At 36.6% G+C, this 21,768-nt stretch overlaps 1 protein-coding gene across 1 annotated transcript in view; it reads right to left on the bottom strand.

The window, feature by feature from the left end:
* baiap2l1b (BAR/IMD domain containing adaptor protein 2 like 1b) overlaps positions 1–21,768 on the bottom strand; it is a 54,131-nt gene that overhangs the window by 7,749 nt on the left and 24,614 nt on the right. Inside the window, exons 5-12 of the mRNA XM_017684958.2 lie at positions 15,286–15,357; positions 14,333–14,467; positions 6,936–7,088; positions 6,436–6,591; positions 6,096–6,204; positions 5,615–5,828; positions 2,056–2,115; positions 469–637 (exon numbers count right to left, since the gene is read on the bottom strand). Coding sequence (XP_017540447.1) covers positions 469–637; positions 2,056–2,115; positions 5,615–5,828; positions 6,096–6,204; positions 6,436–6,591; positions 6,936–7,088; positions 14,333–14,467; positions 15,286–15,357 — 1,068 coding nt within the window. The remainder of the gene's footprint in view (positions 1–468; positions 638–2,055; positions 2,116–5,614; positions 5,829–6,095; positions 6,205–6,435; positions 6,592–6,935; positions 7,089–14,332; positions 14,468–15,285; positions 15,358–21,768) is intronic.

The raw sequence follows: 21,768 nt of genomic DNA, 5'->3' as shown, positions 1-21,768 counted from the left end.
TATGAAATGTGATCTTTATAAGCATTTACTACTACTACTTATCTAATCACTTTGAATTAAGATACTTATTAGATTGTTTATACTCCTTGATAGACATGACACATAATAACATTTTAAGTATGCTTTTAACTGAACTATTACAATTAGTTAACATTTAACTCATTAATCAACAAATAGTTAATAAGTAGTTTATGTAAGGCCTTATTAAAATATCATACAAATATACTTCTAACGCATTTCTTGCTTAAGAATGTTGCTTTACATACGTGCTTAAGAATGTTATGTTTTTATTTATTAGAACATTATTAATTGAATTATTCATTATTAATTAATCATTAAACAGATTTCATCATACATTAAATAATTTTGAGAACTTACAATAAAAATTAGCCACAATCTGTACAGTTTTTTCACTAAACTAAATACAATTCAGTATGTATGACAAAGACGAGTAAGTGGGTTACTGACCATGTTTTCAGAAGAAGGAATGTATGTCTGTGTCAGGGACTTCGTGGAGTTCCTCCTAACGCTTGAGTCACTGTAGTCGGGTGGAGGCAGCACCATCGCATCCTCATCAGTGTCCTGTTGTGTGAGGTTTGCCACACTTTTACTGCGCACTGGAGGGTTTCCAACAACACTGCAAAACCAGACCAGACCACATACTTATCACCATCCATCTATTCAACCTACACAGATGTTTATTTAATATATTAACACTGATCTACAGAATGGTTTGGAATTTTTAATTAGAAATAGCCAATTAGTCATCCAGATAACTTTATATGTTCTTTCATGGCCTTGATCAGAGGTGTCAGATTCCATTCCTTATGGGCCACATAAATGCAGAGCATTTATTCTCAGCAACTTTTGTGAAGTTTTCAACAAGTTTTAAAGCAAAACTGTGTTGTAGCCATAGGTAGAAAATAACCAGAAAGCACTGGAATGCCATTCTATGAGAAAAATTCAGGACAGAACAGCGTTCTGAACCATATTTTAAACTTTAGGCAGCTATTTATAGGAAAGTTCACATAGCTGTTTTATACTGTTTCTAAAGCATATGAATGAATCAAAGCCCAGCCTACAGCCCATTCAGCCAATGGAAATCACACTGCAGCAGGTTCACCCACTGAGTCTCCATGGTAACGCAGTCTGTCTGTGTGTTTGGTAAAAACAGTTTAGAAACTCCACAGTCTATAATGAAAGCAGTCTTTTGCTTACAAGTTTCCTCAAACCTTTACTGGTTTTATCTAAATGTCTAGAGCACTTTATGTAATTTTTCTGACAATGTGCTTGTTGAAAATTCCAGTCAGAGATGTCGTTTTAAAACGAATACTATAGCCAACATGACCCAAAGAAGGAAGTAATGATTGATACTGAGTAACGGTAGATAGTAACGAGCCTACTAATCAGACATTAACTGTGTCTTAATATTTGAAAATGCAACCTAATGGGTGCTAGACACTCTTCAGCTTCTAGCTAAGTAGATCACATCACATATGAGCAAGATAGTTAAGTATTTTTGTCAAAAGAGTGGTTGTTTTGAGAAGCGTTTGACATTCTGCGTGAGTGCTTTTACTCTGTCTTGATGAAAGCCTTGTTTGGTAGTTGCGATGAAAGTTCCATTAACTTCTAGAAGATGTATTTTCTTTTTTTCTGTATTGCTGTTTGTTTAATTAAGTCTGGCTTAATAACATATTTCTTGACTGCTGTTAAACAGTTGACTAGATCCAAACTGAGCAATACAGCAGACATTAAATGTATTAATTTCTGTTCAAATTCCTGGGGACTGTGAGCTAAGTTACATTGTAATGAATTTCCTCATTCTAATCTTTTATTCATTCGTATTTATCCGTCATTGTCAGAGAGTACTGACCTGTGGGGCTGCACTCTTTGACAATGAAGGGCTAAAGGTCTTCAAATGTAATGGGCCTAAAATAGAGCTTGACCCTAGCTTGGGTTTCCTTGTCTTCAAAGAAGTCCTGATCCATATCAGCAGTAATCAGGAGGACAACAGAGAGGTGTGTGTCGGTGTGTGTGTGAGGAGAGTCTGATTACCTGTTATTTACTGCAAGCTCTGTATATGGACGACAGTAAGAGGATGGAAACCAGCCCCTCCTGTGAAAAGCAAACAAAAAAGTACATACAGTATTAAGTTACCTATGCTTGACAATGAAATACAAAAAAAAAACTGTTAAACAATGCACTTTAAAGCAACAGCTGTAATCCTCTTCCATGTCTTAAGCTTTGTGTGTGCAATACACTGGAACTTTCGGGCTTCTCAAGAAAATGACTCAAAAAGAAATTCCACAGTTTTTTATTTCTGCATAGTAAAAATATTAAGATGTAAACAAAGTCATTCTGAGTTTTGATGTGAAATATTCAATTCAGAATTGTCACAGAGGTGGTGATAAGAACCAGACATTTGAAGCATTTAATGCTTCAGGAAGTTCCATCACATAAAGTTATTACATTGAATGGTTACAAATACTCCTGCCTTATGTCTGATGCACTGTTTTGCAATGGTTTTAAAATTTTGGAATTAAAGCCATCTACGGTGGGGGGATACAAACAGGGCGTTATAAAGCAAAACAGTCCCCCAAAGAAAACATATTTTCTTAGATATGAAAATATTTTACCATATAAACAATACATATAAAACATTTCTGGGTTCACTGGTCATTTTAAATAGTAAATAAAACGGCTTTACAACTGTGTAGACATTGTGACCCCTAGTAAATTTCTTTACAGTGCGAATTTTCACATAAAAACACTCTGAATGACTTTGTTTACATCTGAATTAATGAATTATATGGCAGGAGTCTTGGTTTTTTGTGACTGATCATCTATGGAAAAGGAGACATATCTACAAAGAAATTGATTCTGGCAGTTAGTGAATGCCGTCTTTTGGGGAACTTTGTGTAATCAGTTCTATGATACACTAAATAAAGACTGAATACATTTGATGCTGTGTAGAATAGGGCATGAGCAATACACTGGTTAACCAATAATATCAGCCAATAGCGAATTCATACGTAATGTCCACTAAGCATAGATATTTTACATTTAAAATGCAACCAAATTCAACCTTTAGCATGAGAATAATGTGTTATAACACAAAGACACTTTGAAGAGAACTTGGAATCAATAAGAAAAATAAGAAAAACGGATAAGAAACAGCGTTGCTATGAACATCTGACATGTGCTACAACATTTACATCATTTACAACTTTGTGAAGAACTGTGAGACTTTGTGAGCACTGCAAGACTTTGTGAAGACTGAGTTTCTGCTGTTTAAGAATTTTTATATTCAACAATTCATTTACACATTTTTGACGTTATCAAAAGTACTGACAACACTTAACAATATCAGTCAGTATAAGCAATATTGAACCAAAAGAAATGGAGTCTGTTTAATTTACCATATAAAATTTTATCTGCTGTTATTATTACCAGTTATCAGAATTTGATATCGGTCACAAAGGTTTGGGCTCTATTTCAGAATGTTTCATTTAAATGGATTTCTGTCTCGTCATAGGAAAATCCCAGCTACAATGGTAGTAATAATATATGACATTACTACACCATTTAATGGCATCTGGAGAGGCAGCTCTTTGACTGTCTACAGTTTAAGCTGTCAAATGGACACCCAGTTTCACCCAGTGTTCATCTTAAAATTAGGCAAGATTCACTCTAGTCAGTGACAGTTCTCTGGCTTAGAGAAAGGGCTGAATGAATGGAACTGAATCAATTGAAAGGCTTGTAATTCAGTTATTAATCTAAAAACTTGATGAATTAAATAAATCAACTAATAAATGTGTATTGGATTCTGACTACTGTAAAACTAAAAATGAGTACAGTTGGTAGAGTAAGGAACTGAAGTGTGGGTCCACATATAAACTCATGCTGTTTAAGGAGGTTAATCCTTGCCCTTTTGTGAACATTAATTAAATTAAATGTTAATGTGAGTTGTTTCTTTACAAAAAAAACCTGTAGACTTTTCAACTTTTCACCTGGTAGTGACATGATTGTGACTGGCCCCCTACAAATGTTCCCATTTTCAGACATCCTCCTCACAGTTAAATCAATTAAGAGCATTCTAATTGACCTTGGAAGATAGAGGAATGTATTATTAATAAGAGCGGTTTATGAAGATCAGATTTTCTTTAAATAAAGGCACTCAGTTTAATGTGCTAATCCAGCTCGCCTGCATAATGTATGCGTTGTTATGGTTGCTTTTGACTGAAATGCCCTCATGCAGTTTCCCTTTTAACATAAAAAATGCTTGTTTACTGCTTTGATGTAGAAAACAATCCATATAATTACTCTTAATAATATAATTACATCTTTATTAGCTCCACTTGTGGCCACGCTCCAGTATCTTCTCAGCAGGTGTTCTTTTTAAAGCTTGAGTTACTCTGTAAAGCTTTTCATTAGTAACCTTCCATTACGCTGCTGCAGATCACAGGCACTGATACTGTACTCCAACAATAATGTGAAAACGCTCTTGGTATTCTTAAGGGACTGAAACTGATTGGTTTAAATGCATCTCATTAAAACACTCCCTGCCTGTTAGTACCATCTGGTAGGACTCATTCAGAGGCTGGCAAAGCAAAAGATACCATAAATATTTGGGCTAGTGATGGGGGGCAGGTGAACTCCCACATAGCTGTGCCATTCTGTCTTCAGCTGTGCTCTGACTGCCTCTCTTCCTCTTGATAAAAAATCACACACTTAGCCTCCAAATGCACTGCATCTCAAGCAAGCTGTCACCGTCTGGTGGCTCTTTCAGGTCTACAAAAAGCTATTCAACTGACACAGATGAAATGGGCGTTCTTTGTCACAGATGGTTTGCAGAAAGACACGGACAGTTGTGCACACAGACTTTCTCTGGCGAACCTTCTACAGAGACAATAGTTTTAGTGATTGGGCTATGAAAAGCCCTCAGCAGGTGCAATGCAGCATGTTGAGGTGCTGGTTAAATTTTTTGTTACGATGCAGGATAATGCAAACAACTATACTGTATTTGGCTCTTCTAAATCTCAACTGGAGCACCGTACATTTACAGATTTAATAACTGATTAGTAGTTACTGCATAATAAGCCTTAGAATATAATACGTTTTAAGGGGTGAAGTTTTAAGGGGTTAATGAATGAAATTTGGACTACGTCTAGCTGAATTAGCCTGATTAGCATTAGGAGAAATGTTACTTTTGTATATGTTTGCAAATGTGGAAAAACGCATAAATATGGGCCATTTTAGCAGAGAAATCCTATGGCAACAAAACATTAAATTTTTCTGGAGTATAATAAACATGTCATCAAACATTGGTCAAATCTAAACATCTGTCTGACGCTGATTTTATTTTAAGGTGATTATCTGCTGACAGTGATAAGATTCTGATGTTACTGTGCATGTCTAGACTCAATGTACTTACGAAAATCCAACAAAAGTACATTGTTTTGGCCAATCCCTAACCATGCCACAATATTATTTCACTATTGTGTTAAGTTATGTCACAATGTCACAGTATGAAGCAAAATAAGGGAAATTCTAATACTTTGTCCTTATCACGTAGCCCTACTATATGTGACAACTTACTAGTGTGATAACTTACTGTCTGGTCTTCTCCATTTCTCCATAAAGCCAGCCATCCCTTTCATCAGGAATAAGCAGTGTGATAATATCTCCCTCCTCAAAGCTCAACAGGGTGTTGTTGCTGCCAGAATTGTGGGGAAAAATGGTCCTGACACGGGGTCTCCGGGCCATGTTGTTCAAACCTGAAGCCATCGACACAGACCTGGCTAACCCACCCTCTTCGTTGTTATGTTCTGCAAGCAAAGTGGATAATGAAGATGATCTTGACTGTGATGACACCTAGTAGGCAATGATTTACTATTTTTGGTAGTATGAAATCAAGTTATAAAGTGAGAGTATTCAGTTCTAGTCCTGGAGGGCTCTTGTGAGCACACAGCCAGCAGGGAATCACCAAACTGTTTAAAACTGGAAATGAATATCTCTTGTATCAAGCCTTCCATAGTTTATGACAGATTTAATCACTTTCTCAGTGTAAGACATGAGTGCAGAATAAACCTTACCAGGCACACTCTCTTGCTTGGGAGTGTCTGGAGTGAACATTTTGGCTAGTGGACTGGTTTGAGCCTTCCCAAGTGGTGCAGGAGGAGGAATCACTGCTTCTGAATTATTCTGTGAAAGTATTACAGAACATTTTTAATAGCTTGCTTTAAACCTTATAGAAGCATCTAAAGTGATTCTACTATTACTATGAGCATTCTGTTTTGAGTGTATGTTGAATTAGAGTTAACATTAAAGTTGGTATTTGTATCAACATGCAGTTCATAGCACGGTGTGTCCATGATATATACATATACTACTGTTTATTGCTGTTAGCATTAGCATGGGTTGAGGTGTTCCTACCCGGCTGTGGCGCTTTGCGGCTGGAGAGGCCTGAGGAGTTATGGATACTGGAGTGCGCAGGCCTTCTATCATTGCCATCACACTCTCTGGAACATTGGTAATGTCAGTGCATTTATCCTGCCAGCTGGGTATCTTCTCTGTTAGCAAGTCCTTTGCCTTTAGCAAACCATAAATGACAATAGTTAGAATTAATATGCGTTAGAACATACAATTTAAAAAATGATGTAGTAAAAGACTCATGACTCTCACTAATTGTGGTTATATTTTTGTACTTGGTACACTCTTAATGATAAACAAGTCTCCTTTTTTCATTAATTGATTAATGTGGATACATTTTCTATGACCAAGTGCAAGTGCTTATTACCTCATGAAAAAAAAACATTATTTGACCTTGACCTCACCTCCTAAATACATGCATAACGATGTAGGCTTACGTACAGTCAAAGCTTGCTGAGTAAGAGTTTAAAGAGCATACTGGTGATATGCTGAGTATGAATGACCTTGTCATGGAAAGCTGATATCTGATAGGAGAAATTGCAATGCTTGTCCACCAGAAAGCAGAACCTTCTCTTCTCCTCCAATAGAGCCTCCTTGCATCCATCTGCTATGAACTTCTGCATGTCCATCTGGCGGTGTGTGAGGGTCTCCAGACACTGTTGAGAAAAAAAGGACAAAAAAAAAATCATACACCCTTATCAGCTGTCCCACATGCACACACCGTGCATCTCCTTGGTTTTCACTGTAAACAAAAAAATTGAGGAACCAAAATGGATGACATGAGGTTTATATCTTGCAAACCATAAAGATACTGTGAGGAAACAAAGAGGCCAACCAGATAGTGTGATCTCGAATGTTACTCTTTGTGATGGAAACCAGCTGCCAATCTAGCTGCTCTTATCTGTGAAGTCAGAAAGGTTGGCAGTGAAAAGAGACAAGATTGAGTGACAAAAGTCTTATTATTTGTCAGGCACCTCAACCACTGATAATGAAGCACAATGACAGCTAAGGATTACTGCATTCCTGGAAAACGCCTCAGATCAAACATCTGCCCATTGAGCAAAGTGTCTGGTCTGAGCTATGAGTAGACCTATAAAGCTATTCAAGAGCAGCACTGGTAACTATGTCACTGTCTAGGTCTGACCTCAGAGGTGGGAAGGTTATAATAATCTTTCATATTTTCCCTGTCCCAAAAGAACATGTATCTCCATTTTTGATGAGATTCATTTTCAAACACGACTGCCCTTTACATTGTGTAAAGATTTCATGATAAATGGAGCAATAAAAGTACTCCAAAATCACTTGTAATAAAGCTGCTTTACATTAATTTCCAATACAAGCTAATGATGTTTGTTCTTTTTCCTGTAAAGTTACTATCTTTAAGATACAAAGGATGTCTTCCTTTGGACAGAAATAATATGTTGATGAACACAATACACAAATCATTATGGACAAGTTCTCAGAGAAATGGTTTAGAAAAAATTATGTCTTCTTTCTGGGACCTACAAAATTGGTCCCACCAGGATTTCTTATTAGTCTGTGATTCAGCTTTGCTTTCATGTTGACATTTGCTTTCTACAGTGCCACCCTTCTGTACCCAGTAGCCTCTTTTTTTGAAAATTACAAAACGGCAACCCTTATAAATGTAAGTTCTAGGGCTGTCTCTACTAATTATATTAGGAATTGAGTAATCTACCAAATCATTGGTTATTAATAAAGTAAACAGAGTTGTAAAAAAGGACAAACAATAGAGATATATTTAACAGAACAGCATCAAACCATGCATGGCCAAAAGATCACCTGTAAAACAGGTAGTAAAACAAGTCAGATTTGGTTGATTGATCCCTGGTGTGATTGCTCTCTTAGTATGGTTTGTGAAAACAAGTGAGAATGCAGCCATTGGGACCCTGATGTGCAAACAACTGGGCCAAACAAGGTTTTCCATGAGAAGTCTGGTTTCAGTTTGCTTCCAAAAAGACAAATTATTTGAAATATGATAGTAAAATGGACCAAACAAGTATAAACAGACCAAACACTTGAGAACATTTGTCTCATCTCTACATACCTGTTTTGGAACGTGCAAAAGACAAATTTCTGTTGTGCTTTTAACATGTAAATGCAGATATCATCTCTTCATGATTCTTGATTCAGTTTTGGTTTTGACACATATTACTGCATGCAACAGTTGTATAATGTATTATTGTGCCAAGTGTTCAATGCAATAAAACATTAATCAAAGTTGTAAGACACCATATTCCGTGTGTTCTCACAGCGATTTCACTGAGCTACATGTCGTGGGAAACCACGATTATGCACAGATGGCTTATTGCTCTAGAATATGACAAGACTTATAAAGCAAGACATACACAAAACCCATGAGCTCAGTTTAGCCAGAGTACAGCATGATTCAAAAGTTTGTCTGACACAATTCTAGTTACTATCATCAAATATATTTTATTTAATCTGCCCAATCACTTGCAACCTTCTGTTAATATGACTTTTGATTACATCACTTAGTTCAATGCAAAGCGATCCAGAACTAAAATACAACACCATATATTTCCCCCCCCCTTTTCTGGATCCTGGGAACCAAACTACAAATGTAAATGCACCCTAGTAGAGACCAGTGTGAGAATCTGAAATATGCAATATCTAAGCACCACTGATTCATTAAGAAGAATTTTATTTTCTGTGTAATGAAGTTTAATTGAGTAATTGAGACAGCAGTAAAAGGTTCTATAAGACAGAACAGGACACAAACTAAACAGGTGGCCAGTCAAAAGCATTACATAGTGTATTATTCACAGCGACCCACCCTGCGGCTTACGTAATCCAGAGGATGACAAGGAATGTACAAAGTGCTTTGGGCCTGATTATATGTACAATGAAAGCAGTTATCTCACAAATACAAAAAAGTCTTTGAATATGAGAATATGAGTGTCTTCCTTACTGGTTGTCATGGGGAGATGAAACCAAGTTTGCTACTTTAGGCATTTCCCACATTCAGGTTCTGCTTTTTTCTCCCCTTTTTGGTCTCTCTCATTTTGTCCTATTGTCCCTACAGGCCCTGAGACATGATCATGCAGTATGACTCAAACAAATTTCATGTCTACACGAGTCTGCTGTGAAATACTTTCCAACCTTTGGCTTAAAGGAATACATCAGTATTTTCAACCTAATCTCTATTTCCCACGTTGGTACTATATGGTCGATTACCATGGAAAATAATTTTGACATATTTCCCTGTATTTAGTAAAAGAAACAGAAAACCACTGACCCAAACACTTACAGCAAAAGTCAATGGGCAGTTGCTTCATTGCCATGGTTACTCAAAGGAGGAAGCACATAAAAGTAAAACAGCATCGAACTCCAGGAAAAAAGAACAGAAAACCCAACTTCAAAATAGAAAAATCACCTCAAAATGCACTTATAATACCTATACAAACTCATACCTACAAAAAACTATTATACTGTACTGCAAAAGTCATCATTCATTTATTTAATATGGTTGGTATGGTGTAGTGGGTAATATCACTGCCTTCTACGCTGTAGACTGGGGTTCAATCTCCTGCTTGAACAAGCACCCTACACTATACCAATAAGAGTCCTTGGGCAAGACTCGTTAAAGTACCTTTGCCTACCTGTGTAAAATGATCAAATTATAAGTTGCTCTGGATAAAAGCATCAGCTGAATGTAAATTATTTAATGTCCAGTCAAAACTGTGATTAAGTACAAAGTAGAACTGTGATTAAGCTATACATTTTTTTCAGTGGACAATTTTCAGATTAGATGTTAAATAAGCTATTTGCATATGGAGACGGGAAAATAAAATTCAAACCTAGAGTTTAATTGATTAAAAGATATAGAGAAACTCATAACAATTTGGATGACCTGGTAGACCACCAAAACAGTCACCATCAGATAAACAGTCCTCAAAGCTTTCATGTTTGAGAGAAAGGAGAAATTAAAGCTACACCTTTGATTCAGATCTGAAAATATCACAACTTTTCAGCTGAGAAAATGAAATGGACAAAAAGAAGAGCATTCGCAAAATAAAAAACAAAAACAAAAAAACAAGTTGCTGTTGTTCTCAGAACAATGAACTGACAACCAATGAATCCAGACCTCGACATCACTGAATGTGTGTTGGATTACTTGGATTATGAGAAGCAGAAAATACAACCAACTTCTGAGGCTTCTGCGTAATTTCCAGTTCAATGTATGTTTTCTGCTTTTTGTCCTGATGGTGAAAAATTACTAACTTGATCCTTGATGGCAGTTTTTGCACAAAATTAAACAAACAGAGGATGATCTCTTTTGCACAGTACTGTATGCAAGGTTCAAGGCAACAGTTCAGATGCAGCAGATAGAGATCAGGTTGAAAAACCCGGTAGATCTCTTTATCAGACAAAAGAATCCAGACTAAAGGCCAACGACAGGCCATGTTTTTCTATGATCTTTTCTGCCCAAAGATGATAACCTCTCCCATGTGTTTCCTATTTTACTACAACTCCTTACTACTTCTTCGAATGGCTCTTGATTTGATTGTTTTTGAGACGCAGGTTCTGTATATAAAAGGCTTAAGAAAACAATCAGACTTGCTGGTACAGGAAGGACCTGGGCGATGGTCTGGTTGTTGGTAAAATGCCTGGAACTCCAAAGCTGCTTCCCTTTTTATCTGCTTCCTGCTTTGACTGCCAGCACACACTGGCCAGGTTGCTTTCAGCAAGTCCCATCTCATCCCTGTTCAAACAGAGCACCTTCCTCAAATGCGCCATGCTGCATTTCTCGCACTGGCAGGGGAATTACCTGAGTGCATGAGCTGAGCAGAGCTCACTCACACTCCACACACCAGCATGCACACTATCAGAGACAACATTCTGGCCAGCTGCGATAACACCTACTCTACACTTCCCACAATACAATAGGAACAGCCACACCAGCCCCCTGTTGTGGGGTAGCCGTATTTTCATAAGCTTTTCTAGCTTCACTCCCCTAGAGAGCTTTTAAAGGCTGTGATATGGACACGGTATCTATATAAATCACAGAGAGGCACAAGCAAGAAAGTCCAGCACAATCAGTTGGTCGTTTATCACCTCAAACCTGTGATCAGTGCTGAAGCCTGTTGCTATGGACACCTAAATTTCACCTGGTAAGAGAGGCACAAGCTCTATCACACACAGCAGAGACACAAGGGACTTACACCATTTTATCCTGAATGATTCATCTTTAAAACCTTGACTGTATAAAAGTGCACTAATGGATGCCTTCTTGGATGCTGACTTTCTGCCCGCATTACATGTAAAACAAGCAAATTATATTGGCACACTATGTACAGTATCAATTATGGCTGAATAACGTAGAGGTCATTTATCATTGCTATAATACCGGCCAGGTCAATACTGAGCTCCAAGTGAGTTTCTCTGCATGTTAGATGAATCAATGTATTCATGTAATCCAACAAACGGAAATGATGTACGTCAAAATTTAGTTTTTAACCATTTAAAATTGTTGATTCACTAGTGTAATATGAACTACTAGCAATATGATCACAATACTAGTATTTTATCCATATTGTGCAGTCCTAGTAATAAAAAATAAATACAAAATAAAATACGTTTACACTAAAACGAGGTCATCACAGATAAAACATATTAAGGAATGTGTCACTTACTTCAGAGCTTTAATAGTTAAAATTATTTGAAAGATGCAAATGACAAACATGGGAACCTACAAAACTTTGTTAACTATTCAACACTTTGTGTTTAGATATTTCAACCCATGGTGGCATTCAACTAAATATTGAAAGAACAGTAAATTAATTTTATTTAATTAGATCATAATGCTTTAAATATATGCAGTTCAACCCTGCATATATGCTGTGCTCGGAGCAGTATTCAAAGTGCAACGGTAATGGACATGTGTCCAAATGCTAAAAACAGATTGTCGAGACTGCAGAAAATATGTATATATATGAATCCGACAGTGCATTAGTTTCTGGGTTGAAAAGAAGATGTAGATATTTAATCGCAGACATCTGCAACACAGTGATGTTTCAGGAAAAATACAGGGTGTTGCATAATCCTGAACATGTGGAGGCAGACATACCGAGAAGCATTTCATCTCTGTAGGTGACCCTCATGAATATTCTGTTTGTAGAACATTATACATTCAGTGGTTATATATGAGATGTAGGCCAACATTTGTGTAATTGATCATTAAAAAAAGCTGTAGTTCAGAGTGGCAAAAATGAACCCAATTTTTTGTAGCAGTACACACAGAGTATAAACCCAACTTCAAAAATGTGGTGATACTAGGTGAATGAAAATGGTACAAAACCACAATATTTGATGTTTTACTTCAGAAACTTCATTGTATTTTGTTGTTACCTATATGCTCATTTGAAATTTGATGGCTACAACCATGGAATTTTTCAGCTGTGCAACTGTTCAGGGCTTTGTTTTCAAATTTTGAGTTTAATAAGGCACACATTTTCAATGGAAGACCATTCTAGCACCAGCACTCTGATTATTCAGTCTTGCTATTGTAACATGTTCAAAATGTTTGACAATTGTTATCATGTTGAAATAAGCATATACATACCAGGAAAAGACTAGAAGTGTCTCGAAGGAAGCCTGGAGAACACAACATCCACTATTTCCATAAACAGTCTAAAAGGCTGACTCGTCAGACCACAATATGTTTGCACTGTGCATCTTTCCACTTCAGGTGAGTTTGAGCCCAGAGAAGTCAACAGTGCTTTTAGATGTGGTTGACATATGACTTCCACTGTACATAATACAGTCCTGATTTGCATTTATGGATGCAGCAATGAAGTCTTTGTTGACAAGGTTTTTTTTAAAGTATTCCTGAGCCCACATAAGCACGCTGCTTTTTTAAAACAGTCCTCTCTGATGGGTCAAAACTCACAGGCATTCCATTATGATTTTCAGCCTTTTCCCTTACACACAGAGATTTATTTGGATTCCCTGAATATTTTGCTGATACTATACAGGGTAGAGGGTAAAATACCTAAATTCCTGACAAATCTGCATATCAAATTGACTAAATGCCCATCCCTGATTTCTGATAGACTTATTTATGTGGTTCCTGACACTGTATGACATACTGTTATCTACAAAAATGGACAAAGTAAACAGTAGTAGGCTTCAAGTCTATTTGAGATAACTTATCAGGTAGACTTCATTTAAGGCAAATGCGTGGTGTTTAAGGCATGAAGCCTGCACAATGCTAACTAATGCTAATTACTTGTTATCTACTTGTTGATTAATCTTGGAGCTCCACTGAAAAATTATGTCTTAACTGACTGACTACAACTGGGTTTAAATTTCATCCTTTACAGGACAATTACTTTAACAGTGTCTCAATACAGAGCTGCATTTACTGTGCAAAGCAGCTGTTGGGGACATCTACTGCCTTGTGATGCATATATAATTTTCAGTAAATCTTGACATTTTTTTTTTTCTTAAGAAGTGCATTCAGATCCATTTTTGAATTTCAACCATTTTGCTAACATGACTCATTGTTAAGTGCTTCTCTCCTTGGACATGTGTGCTAAATTATGCTTTAAGCCCATGTAACGAAAGTGGCATACATGCTCTATATAATTCAAAAGAGGTAAAAATGCTCACATTTCTTTCAGTTGTTTTGCTGTTTTTGAAATGCAATTAGGGCAAGGTATGTGTGTAGAAATTGTTTATGTGTGTGTGGGTGTGATCTAGAACAGCAGGGTGTATTCCTGGAATTCATAAGCATAACACAAAGTCCAACGACTGTTCTTTCTTTATAAACATGTGGGTAGTTAAAACACCGCCTCATGGCTGTTGCCAGTATAGAGGTAGTGATGTAAATATGGTGCGAGTGTTTGCGTTCTCTTACCTCGTTTTCTTTGCTCTCGTACTTCAGTGCGTTCTTCCCTTGGCTCTTCCTTCGTAGTTTTTTCAGGTCAGCCTGAGATCTCTCCAGCGAGTCCTGTTTTAACTTGTGTTCTGTCTGATACCTCTTAAATGTGGCCTATGGACAAACATGAAACTCGGTCAGTGTCTCAAACTCATACAGTGTAAAGCATGTATAGACCTGAATGTTGGAGACTATAAGGACACAAGGTCTCTAATTAAAGCTGTAGTTGGCAAAAAAATTAATTTACACATTTTGCCCCTTTACCCCAAATGTACCCACAACATGTTTAGTAAAATTTGCTTCCATAGTTTTGCACCAGAGAGAGGCTAGCGTAGCTAGCAAGTAATGGAAATGTATAACCCAGCAATTAGAATTTTGCAAACTACATGTGTAAATCATCACATACTTGCCACAAGTTGTTAAGTAATCTTTAATAGACAAGCTTATATGTTTCCTGACATGCTTGGCCTTTAAAAATGGACAAAAAGGTCAAGATGGCTGCTTCTAATGTTTAGTTAAGCAAGGTACTTTATGCCTATTTCTGTAGTAAACAATATATCAAACAGTGTCACAAACCACACAAGACATTGTTTTAGAAATTACTTTATTTGACTTGATTTGATGGACATGTTATGATTCAGGCATGAATTTGATTCTACTTGGTGATGTAGAGACTATAAGCTAGTTTCCACTACTTGTTAGCTACATTAGCCTCCAGCAAAACTGGAGAAGCAAACTATCAAGTAACATGTCATGGCTGATCAACTGCATTAGAGGTAAGGGAAACTATATAAATTAGGGTTGCTGCTGAAGAATTACTTTAGTGTTGTATAGCAAGATTAAGCATGAATCAGGGTACATATGATTGTCAATGCCTATTCCTGGAGAAAGCACCATTTGTGGGCCTGTTTCCCATGGACTGCAAAGCTCACCGTCATGTATTTTACATCCATGTCTGTCTTCCTCTCAAGCTCTGAAATAATCTCACGATGGAAGCGTCTAAACTGCAGAGAGAGAGAGAGTGTGATCAGATGACAGAAGAGGGTACAAATGTATGCCATGTAAAGAATTATAAACAGAGAGGGGGAGTTATGTCGTGTTGAGCCTTGGCTGCTGTTGTATAAGACCAAGTGCTTGCTGATGAGGGTCTTTATGAAGGAGATGAGTCATAGACATAGACTAGGGATGCCCAAAGACCCTCGAGCCCACCCCAACCCATTTCCACCTCCACACTTCAAACTTCACCCAACCAATCAAACACACATGCTCCTAACCCAACCCACTCTGCCAAAGTGTGGAGCGAGGGCGAATGATTATATCACTGCAGACCTCGCTATGGCGACAAGTGGTAACCACCCACCCCCCAGTCTACTTTTTCATAATTGCTGTTTTTTCCTTTTCCCCTGTGAGAATATGAGAATTCCCACACTCTCTCGCCTCTGCCAAGTCCTTAAAACTCCTCCACATGGAACCATCCTGCTAGAATTCTCTTTTTCATTGCACTTACTTATCCATTCATTCAAAAAGATGGTTCATTCACAAACAAAAAGATGCTGCACTGCCAAACTGTTTCCTTCTTTGACAATTTTGTGAAGAATAGGCTCTTTTGAGCAGACATTTCATGTTATCAGATTGCTATTTTTAGCCTTTGGTTACTATGTGGAGGAAAGAAACAGCAACCTGGAGATAAAGAAACCAAGCCTTCAGAAGCCATTAAAACAGGGAGTGGATGATAAACTGTGTGTGTGTGTGTGTTTGTGTGTGTGTGTGTGTGTGTGTGTGTGTGTGTGTGTGTGTGTATGCCAGCATGTAGTATCAGAATAGTATCAAACAGGGTGGTATGCTTTAAAAATAAAGGGTTCTCTGAATCAGTGCTATAGGTGTAGGTGTGGGCAAGATGGCAAAAAATATGGCATAATACTACAACACACAATATATACAGCACAACTTTTCAGTTTTCTGGGGTTTGACAAGTTGGAATAAGCACAACACACCAGTGCCAAATCTAGTGCCAAATTAAAAAAACGTGATGTATGATGGTATTGGACTCATATCAGTGTTAGCAGATATTTGCTTAGAAAATAAATAGCAGCTTTGTAAGGATGTTTAAATTTCACCAATATTTCAAACTGATATTTGATGATGTATTTATTGTACTGTGGAAGAGCAAAACATTTAGGTGATGTTGGGTTACGGCGCTCAAATGTCTAAATTTTACTTATTTTACTTTTGTAACACTAAGTTTTTAAAATTTTCTGTAAGGCTAATCCACACAAAAGTAGGGCATATGCCTACATTTTATAAATGTGTATGTATTGCTTTCAGCATCATCAGGTAAGTACATGAAAAATATCAGCTATCAGCATTAGGGATACACCGATACACATCGGTCTACAACGTATAGTTTAAGTTGACTTCACTCAAATAAACATGTAAATGCGGTTGATTCCTTATATTGCTGTTGTCAGAACAAAACCTTGTATCTCCATTTTTGATGGTTTTCAGTTTTCACATAATTTGAAAATGCCTGTTGTAAATTTCATGATGAATGGACAAATACAAATGGCCTAAAATTACTTGGAAAAAAGTCTGGCTCCATTGATAAATGATAATTAATCAATGATTAATTGATTAATTCATTAGTTTTTTTTTTTACTTCTCTTGTAAAGTTGTCATATTGAAGATACAAAGTTTTCTTTCAACAACAGCGACATTGTTTAGTTATTTGCTGTTTTTTTTTCTTTTTTTTTGCTGTTTGTTTCTCCCCCAATTTGATCATAGCCAATTGCCCCCAACAAGCCATGGGCCTCACCAAGCCTCATCAAACAGTGTACCCAGCTTGGGGACGGTGAGGGCTTCCGTATCTCAGACTGATTATCAGACTTAATTAGTTGACTTTACTTTAAATATGTAAACATAATGCCTCAATATTGCCTCAAATTAAGTAGAGTTACTTAACAGGTTCAAGCTTAAACCACTTTATATATGAGTTATGGATACATCTAAATTCAGTAATCCACACTTCTGCAGCAAGTAAGATTATCTCAAACAGCCCAATCATTATGAATGGTTTCCACTGGGCTGGCAGTACTCTATTTTCAAGTTCTGTTAACTTGAATCAAATATTCTTCATTGTAAAATGCTGAACTGGTAAAGCTCAACACAAAACACCATCACGGTGAGAACAACAAACAGATACAATTTCAACTGTTAGTGTGAGAATAACCTATGACACAAAAATAACATGTTGACAAGAGAATTATATGTGTAAATAATAGAAATAAGAGTTAATTCACAGAAATCAACAAAACTGCTAAGTATGCTGGGAAGCATTTAGAAGAAAAGGCTCTTCAGTCTGTAGGACCAAATGAACTGATCTTAAACATATTTAAGTAACTAAGGACTATACAAGAAAAACTAAGTGTTATTAGATGTATGAGTAAGGGCCAATGTATCACCATGATTCAAATTCTCTTGTCTCTTGATCACCAAACAGTTAGAGAGTGAAGCTGCTCTGAAGCTGTCATTACAGAAAATCACACAACTTTAACTTTATATTCTTTCTTGAACATAGAAATTTAACTTTGTGGCTCTTGAGTAGCACAACTGCCTAACTGCCAAATCATCATGAGATCATGAGTTTGAATCTTGGTGACACCTCAGCTCTCGGCGATCAGATTTCTGTGGCGTTTTTTTTAAACATTTTTAAAACTTTTAAACTTTGCATAGGAGTCATCTTGAAGCCTGAATTTTGTCCAGATTTTTTTTTTTTACTTCTATTAAAAACAGGTTCACTGACTTTTTTTTTTTACATTTCTTCTAACTCAAGAACTGTCATATTTAAATTTTTGTTTTCATGTAAAGAGATATATGGTTGAACATAACATATTATGTTAGGAAAGCATCACATTTTTCCAAGTCTAGTTACTCATGAGGATTTTCCAGTTTTTCAAACCAGCACACTTCAGTTTGATGAGGGATGCAGGTCAGTACCAGCATACAGCATATGGGAATATCTAATAAGGATATTCTTAGAACAGTCTGACTACATAACATTTGTAGCGCAGCTTCAAGATACGTTACTTTTTTGCCCAAGAAACCGAAGCTATCTGGTATGATACCCTTTGAAACTCATTCAAAATACAAAAGACTGGCCCAAACCCTGCCATTACCATTTCAATTTTGTGGATTAAACAGAAAATAGCAATCGTTTCTAATAAACACAATAATAAACAAAAAATTATTCTTAGGCTAACTCTTAGATATATGGAGTTATAATCATGGTTTTATGATGCTATTTTAATATAATTACAAAATTACATGAATACAGTTAGTTAGTTAATTAATTAATTTCATTTACATTTGGTTCACATACATTCTGCATTGACAGTTTAGAGCATGAGACTTTCTCTCATGTATTTCAATGTCAATTAAAATGACAAAAGACAAAAGAAAAAAATGTTCTTCCAGTTACAAATGCAAATGTGATATTAAGTGAAAGTTTAGAATCCAAACATTGTACAGATTTGAGTAAGTTTTATTTCAATGAGATTCAACTGCAAAAAAAAAAAAAATGTAAGATGCTTTTGTTGATATCTATTTAAACACTGTCAAATATATCAAAGCTTTAAATCTTACAATAATGTACCTTTAACAAGTACAAGTACACCATTGTGTTGTTTGTGGTTTTACATTTGCAGGTCTATCAATTAGCCTGCAGCACTGGGGACAGATGAGCAAGCGGAATTCATCTGGGCTGTATTAACACAAAGCACAGTGTCATCATCAAAGCTGGCCTCAGGTGCAAGACAGGACATGCCTGAAACCTGTTTTGCTAAACGTTGCTACCTGAGCTAGTGCGCAAGTATTCCCAAACCTGATGTTGTTTTGTCTTTATATATCTGCCTGAATGAATGCAGAGAAGAGTGAAAATAATATTAAATATATGTGGACAATGTCATTGAGAAAATACTATGCACTAATGAATACTGATATGAAACATTTTAGAACAACAATGTATAAAAACCAGGAGAAATACAGGACTAAGATCACAATCTGAAGTGCTTTTACATTTTATGTTGCATGTTGTGTAAAATTTAAAGGGTAAAAGCAAGTATTTATTTATTAATTTATTTATTTATAGTTGGGTTTTTGGTTTATGGGTTAGATTTATGAGTCTTAGAAATATATTATTACTAGCAGTATCAAAGTTAATCTATTAATAACACATTAATGTCAAAAATTATAAACGCCACTAATTTCTTTAATAATGGTAACACATTTTCCTAGTTTGACCCTTCTAACCAGTTTCACCCCAGAGTATAGCTGCTTGCCTGCTGTGTGTTGTTATGATAGAATCTGCAACTATTGTCCCCTTGTTCAAAAGTGGCTTTTAAATGGCATCTTCCATTCAGTCCTGTGCCTGGTGATGGTCAACGCCATTACTGTGGTTACAGTTTCATGACAAAATTAAATTGATTTACCACTGCATTGGAAAAAACAATAATCATTTAATAATCATAAAGTAAGTAAATTGGCTGTTTCAAAACATCTTCATTAAACAGTAAGTTAATAGAACAACAATCATATGTGACATTTTGCTGACTTATTATTCAAAATACAATAAAATAAAGGCAGCCAGATTACTTCATTTTTAAGTTAAAACTTTGTTTATTTTCTGTGTGGTTATCCGAATAAGAGGATATTGTACAGGCCTAGTTGATGATAGCTTTTTTGACGAAAAAATGCTGTGAATTTGTTTATCACCATCATACACTCTGAAGTATTTAACAGACTGGGGGGGGGGGGCTATTAATAAATCAGTGAGCAGCAAACTGACAAAAGTAACAGCAAAGTGGAAAGCAAGACATAACACAGCAGTATGAGAGACAGTGGCCTACAATCAAAGAGAAGTTGGAACATGCAGTCACTGTTGCTTTCACTAGACACTGATGATTGAAATTAGAAACTGTTCACTTGATCTCTAACTGTTCAATCACTTGACATTCATGTTTAGGTTCATGTGAACCTTAACTATACAAAACAACATGACTAATCATAATTTATTGTTTTAATCATTTGACAGTCCTAATTATTATCTCTAAGCAGTTGTGGGTAATACATATAGGATATACAGATGTAAAGTCTGAATGACATGTTTGTTTTTTTTCTCCTTTCGTGAATGTGCAAGTTTTGTGAATTGTTGAATTAAAAAAAAAAGATTCAAACATAAAACCTAAAATGTGCCATACCTTTTGCACAGACCATGTTTTATGTTTTTTTCTAATATGTCAAAAAGAGCACAAACAGTAATTATGTATTAAAATGTGCAAAAGTTTGTTCTATGTAAAGGATGGATTTTCACTTAGAAAATCAACAAAACATGTAATTTAACTAGGGGTGCCCAAACTTTTTCATATGACTGTATGTATGACTCTGAAAGGGTGTAAAAATGAGTGTTAAATTGTGGGAGAATCTAACAAGGCCAGCATGTCTTCCTTATTTTGTCAATAACTGTGCTGGTGTAATGTACAATATATTGCCAAAGGTATTCGCTTGTCTTCCTTTACACGCTTATGAACTTGAGTGACATCCCATTCTTAATCCATAAGGTTTAATATGATCTTGGCCCACCCTTTGCAGTTAAAACAGCTTCAACTCTTCTCGGACGGCTTTCCTTAAGGTTCAGGAGTCTGTTTATGGGAATTTTTGATCATTCTTCTAGAAGCGCATTTGTGAGGTCAGACACTGATATTGGACCTGGCTTGCAGAAGAAGAAGACCTGGCTCGCAGTCTCCGCTCTAATTCATCTCAAAGGTGTTCTATCAGGTTGAGGTCAGGACTCTGTGGAGGCCAGTCAATCTTTATGGACCTTGCTTTGTGCACTGGTGCACAATCATGTTGGAACAGGAAGGGTCTGTCCCCAAACTGTACCCACAAAGTTGGAAGCATGAAATTGTCCAAAACTTTGCTGAAGCATTAAGAGTTTGTTTCACTGGAACAAAGGGGCCGAGCCCAACTCCTGAAAAACAACCCCACAACATAATACCCCCTCCACCAAACTTTACATTTGGCACAATGCAGTCAGACAAGTACTGTTCTCTTGGCAACCGCCAAACCCAGACTGATCCATCGGACTACCAGACAGAGAAGCGTAATTCATCACTCCAGAAAACATGTCTCCACTGCTCTAGAGTCCAGTGGCGGCGCTTTACACCACTGCATTTAACGCTTTGCATTGGGCTTGGTGATGTAAGGCTTGGATGGAGCTTGGAAACCCATTCCATGAAGCTCTCTTCGCACTCTTGAGCTAAACTGAAGGCCACATGAAGTTTGGAGGTCTGTAGTGATTAACTCTGCAGAAAGGCGACCTCTGCGTACTATGCATCTCAGCATCCGCTGACCCCATTTTGTCA

This window comes from Pygocentrus nattereri, chromosome 14 (genome assembly GCF_015220715.1).
Source record: "Pygocentrus nattereri isolate fPygNat1 chromosome 14, fPygNat1.pri, whole genome shotgun sequence".
In the NCBI taxonomy this organism is placed as follows: Eukaryota; Metazoa; Chordata; class Actinopteri; order Characiformes; family Serrasalmidae; genus Pygocentrus; species Pygocentrus nattereri.
Note: the sequence above shows the minus strand (reverse complement) of the source record. Positions and strands in the feature narration are given on the sequence as shown.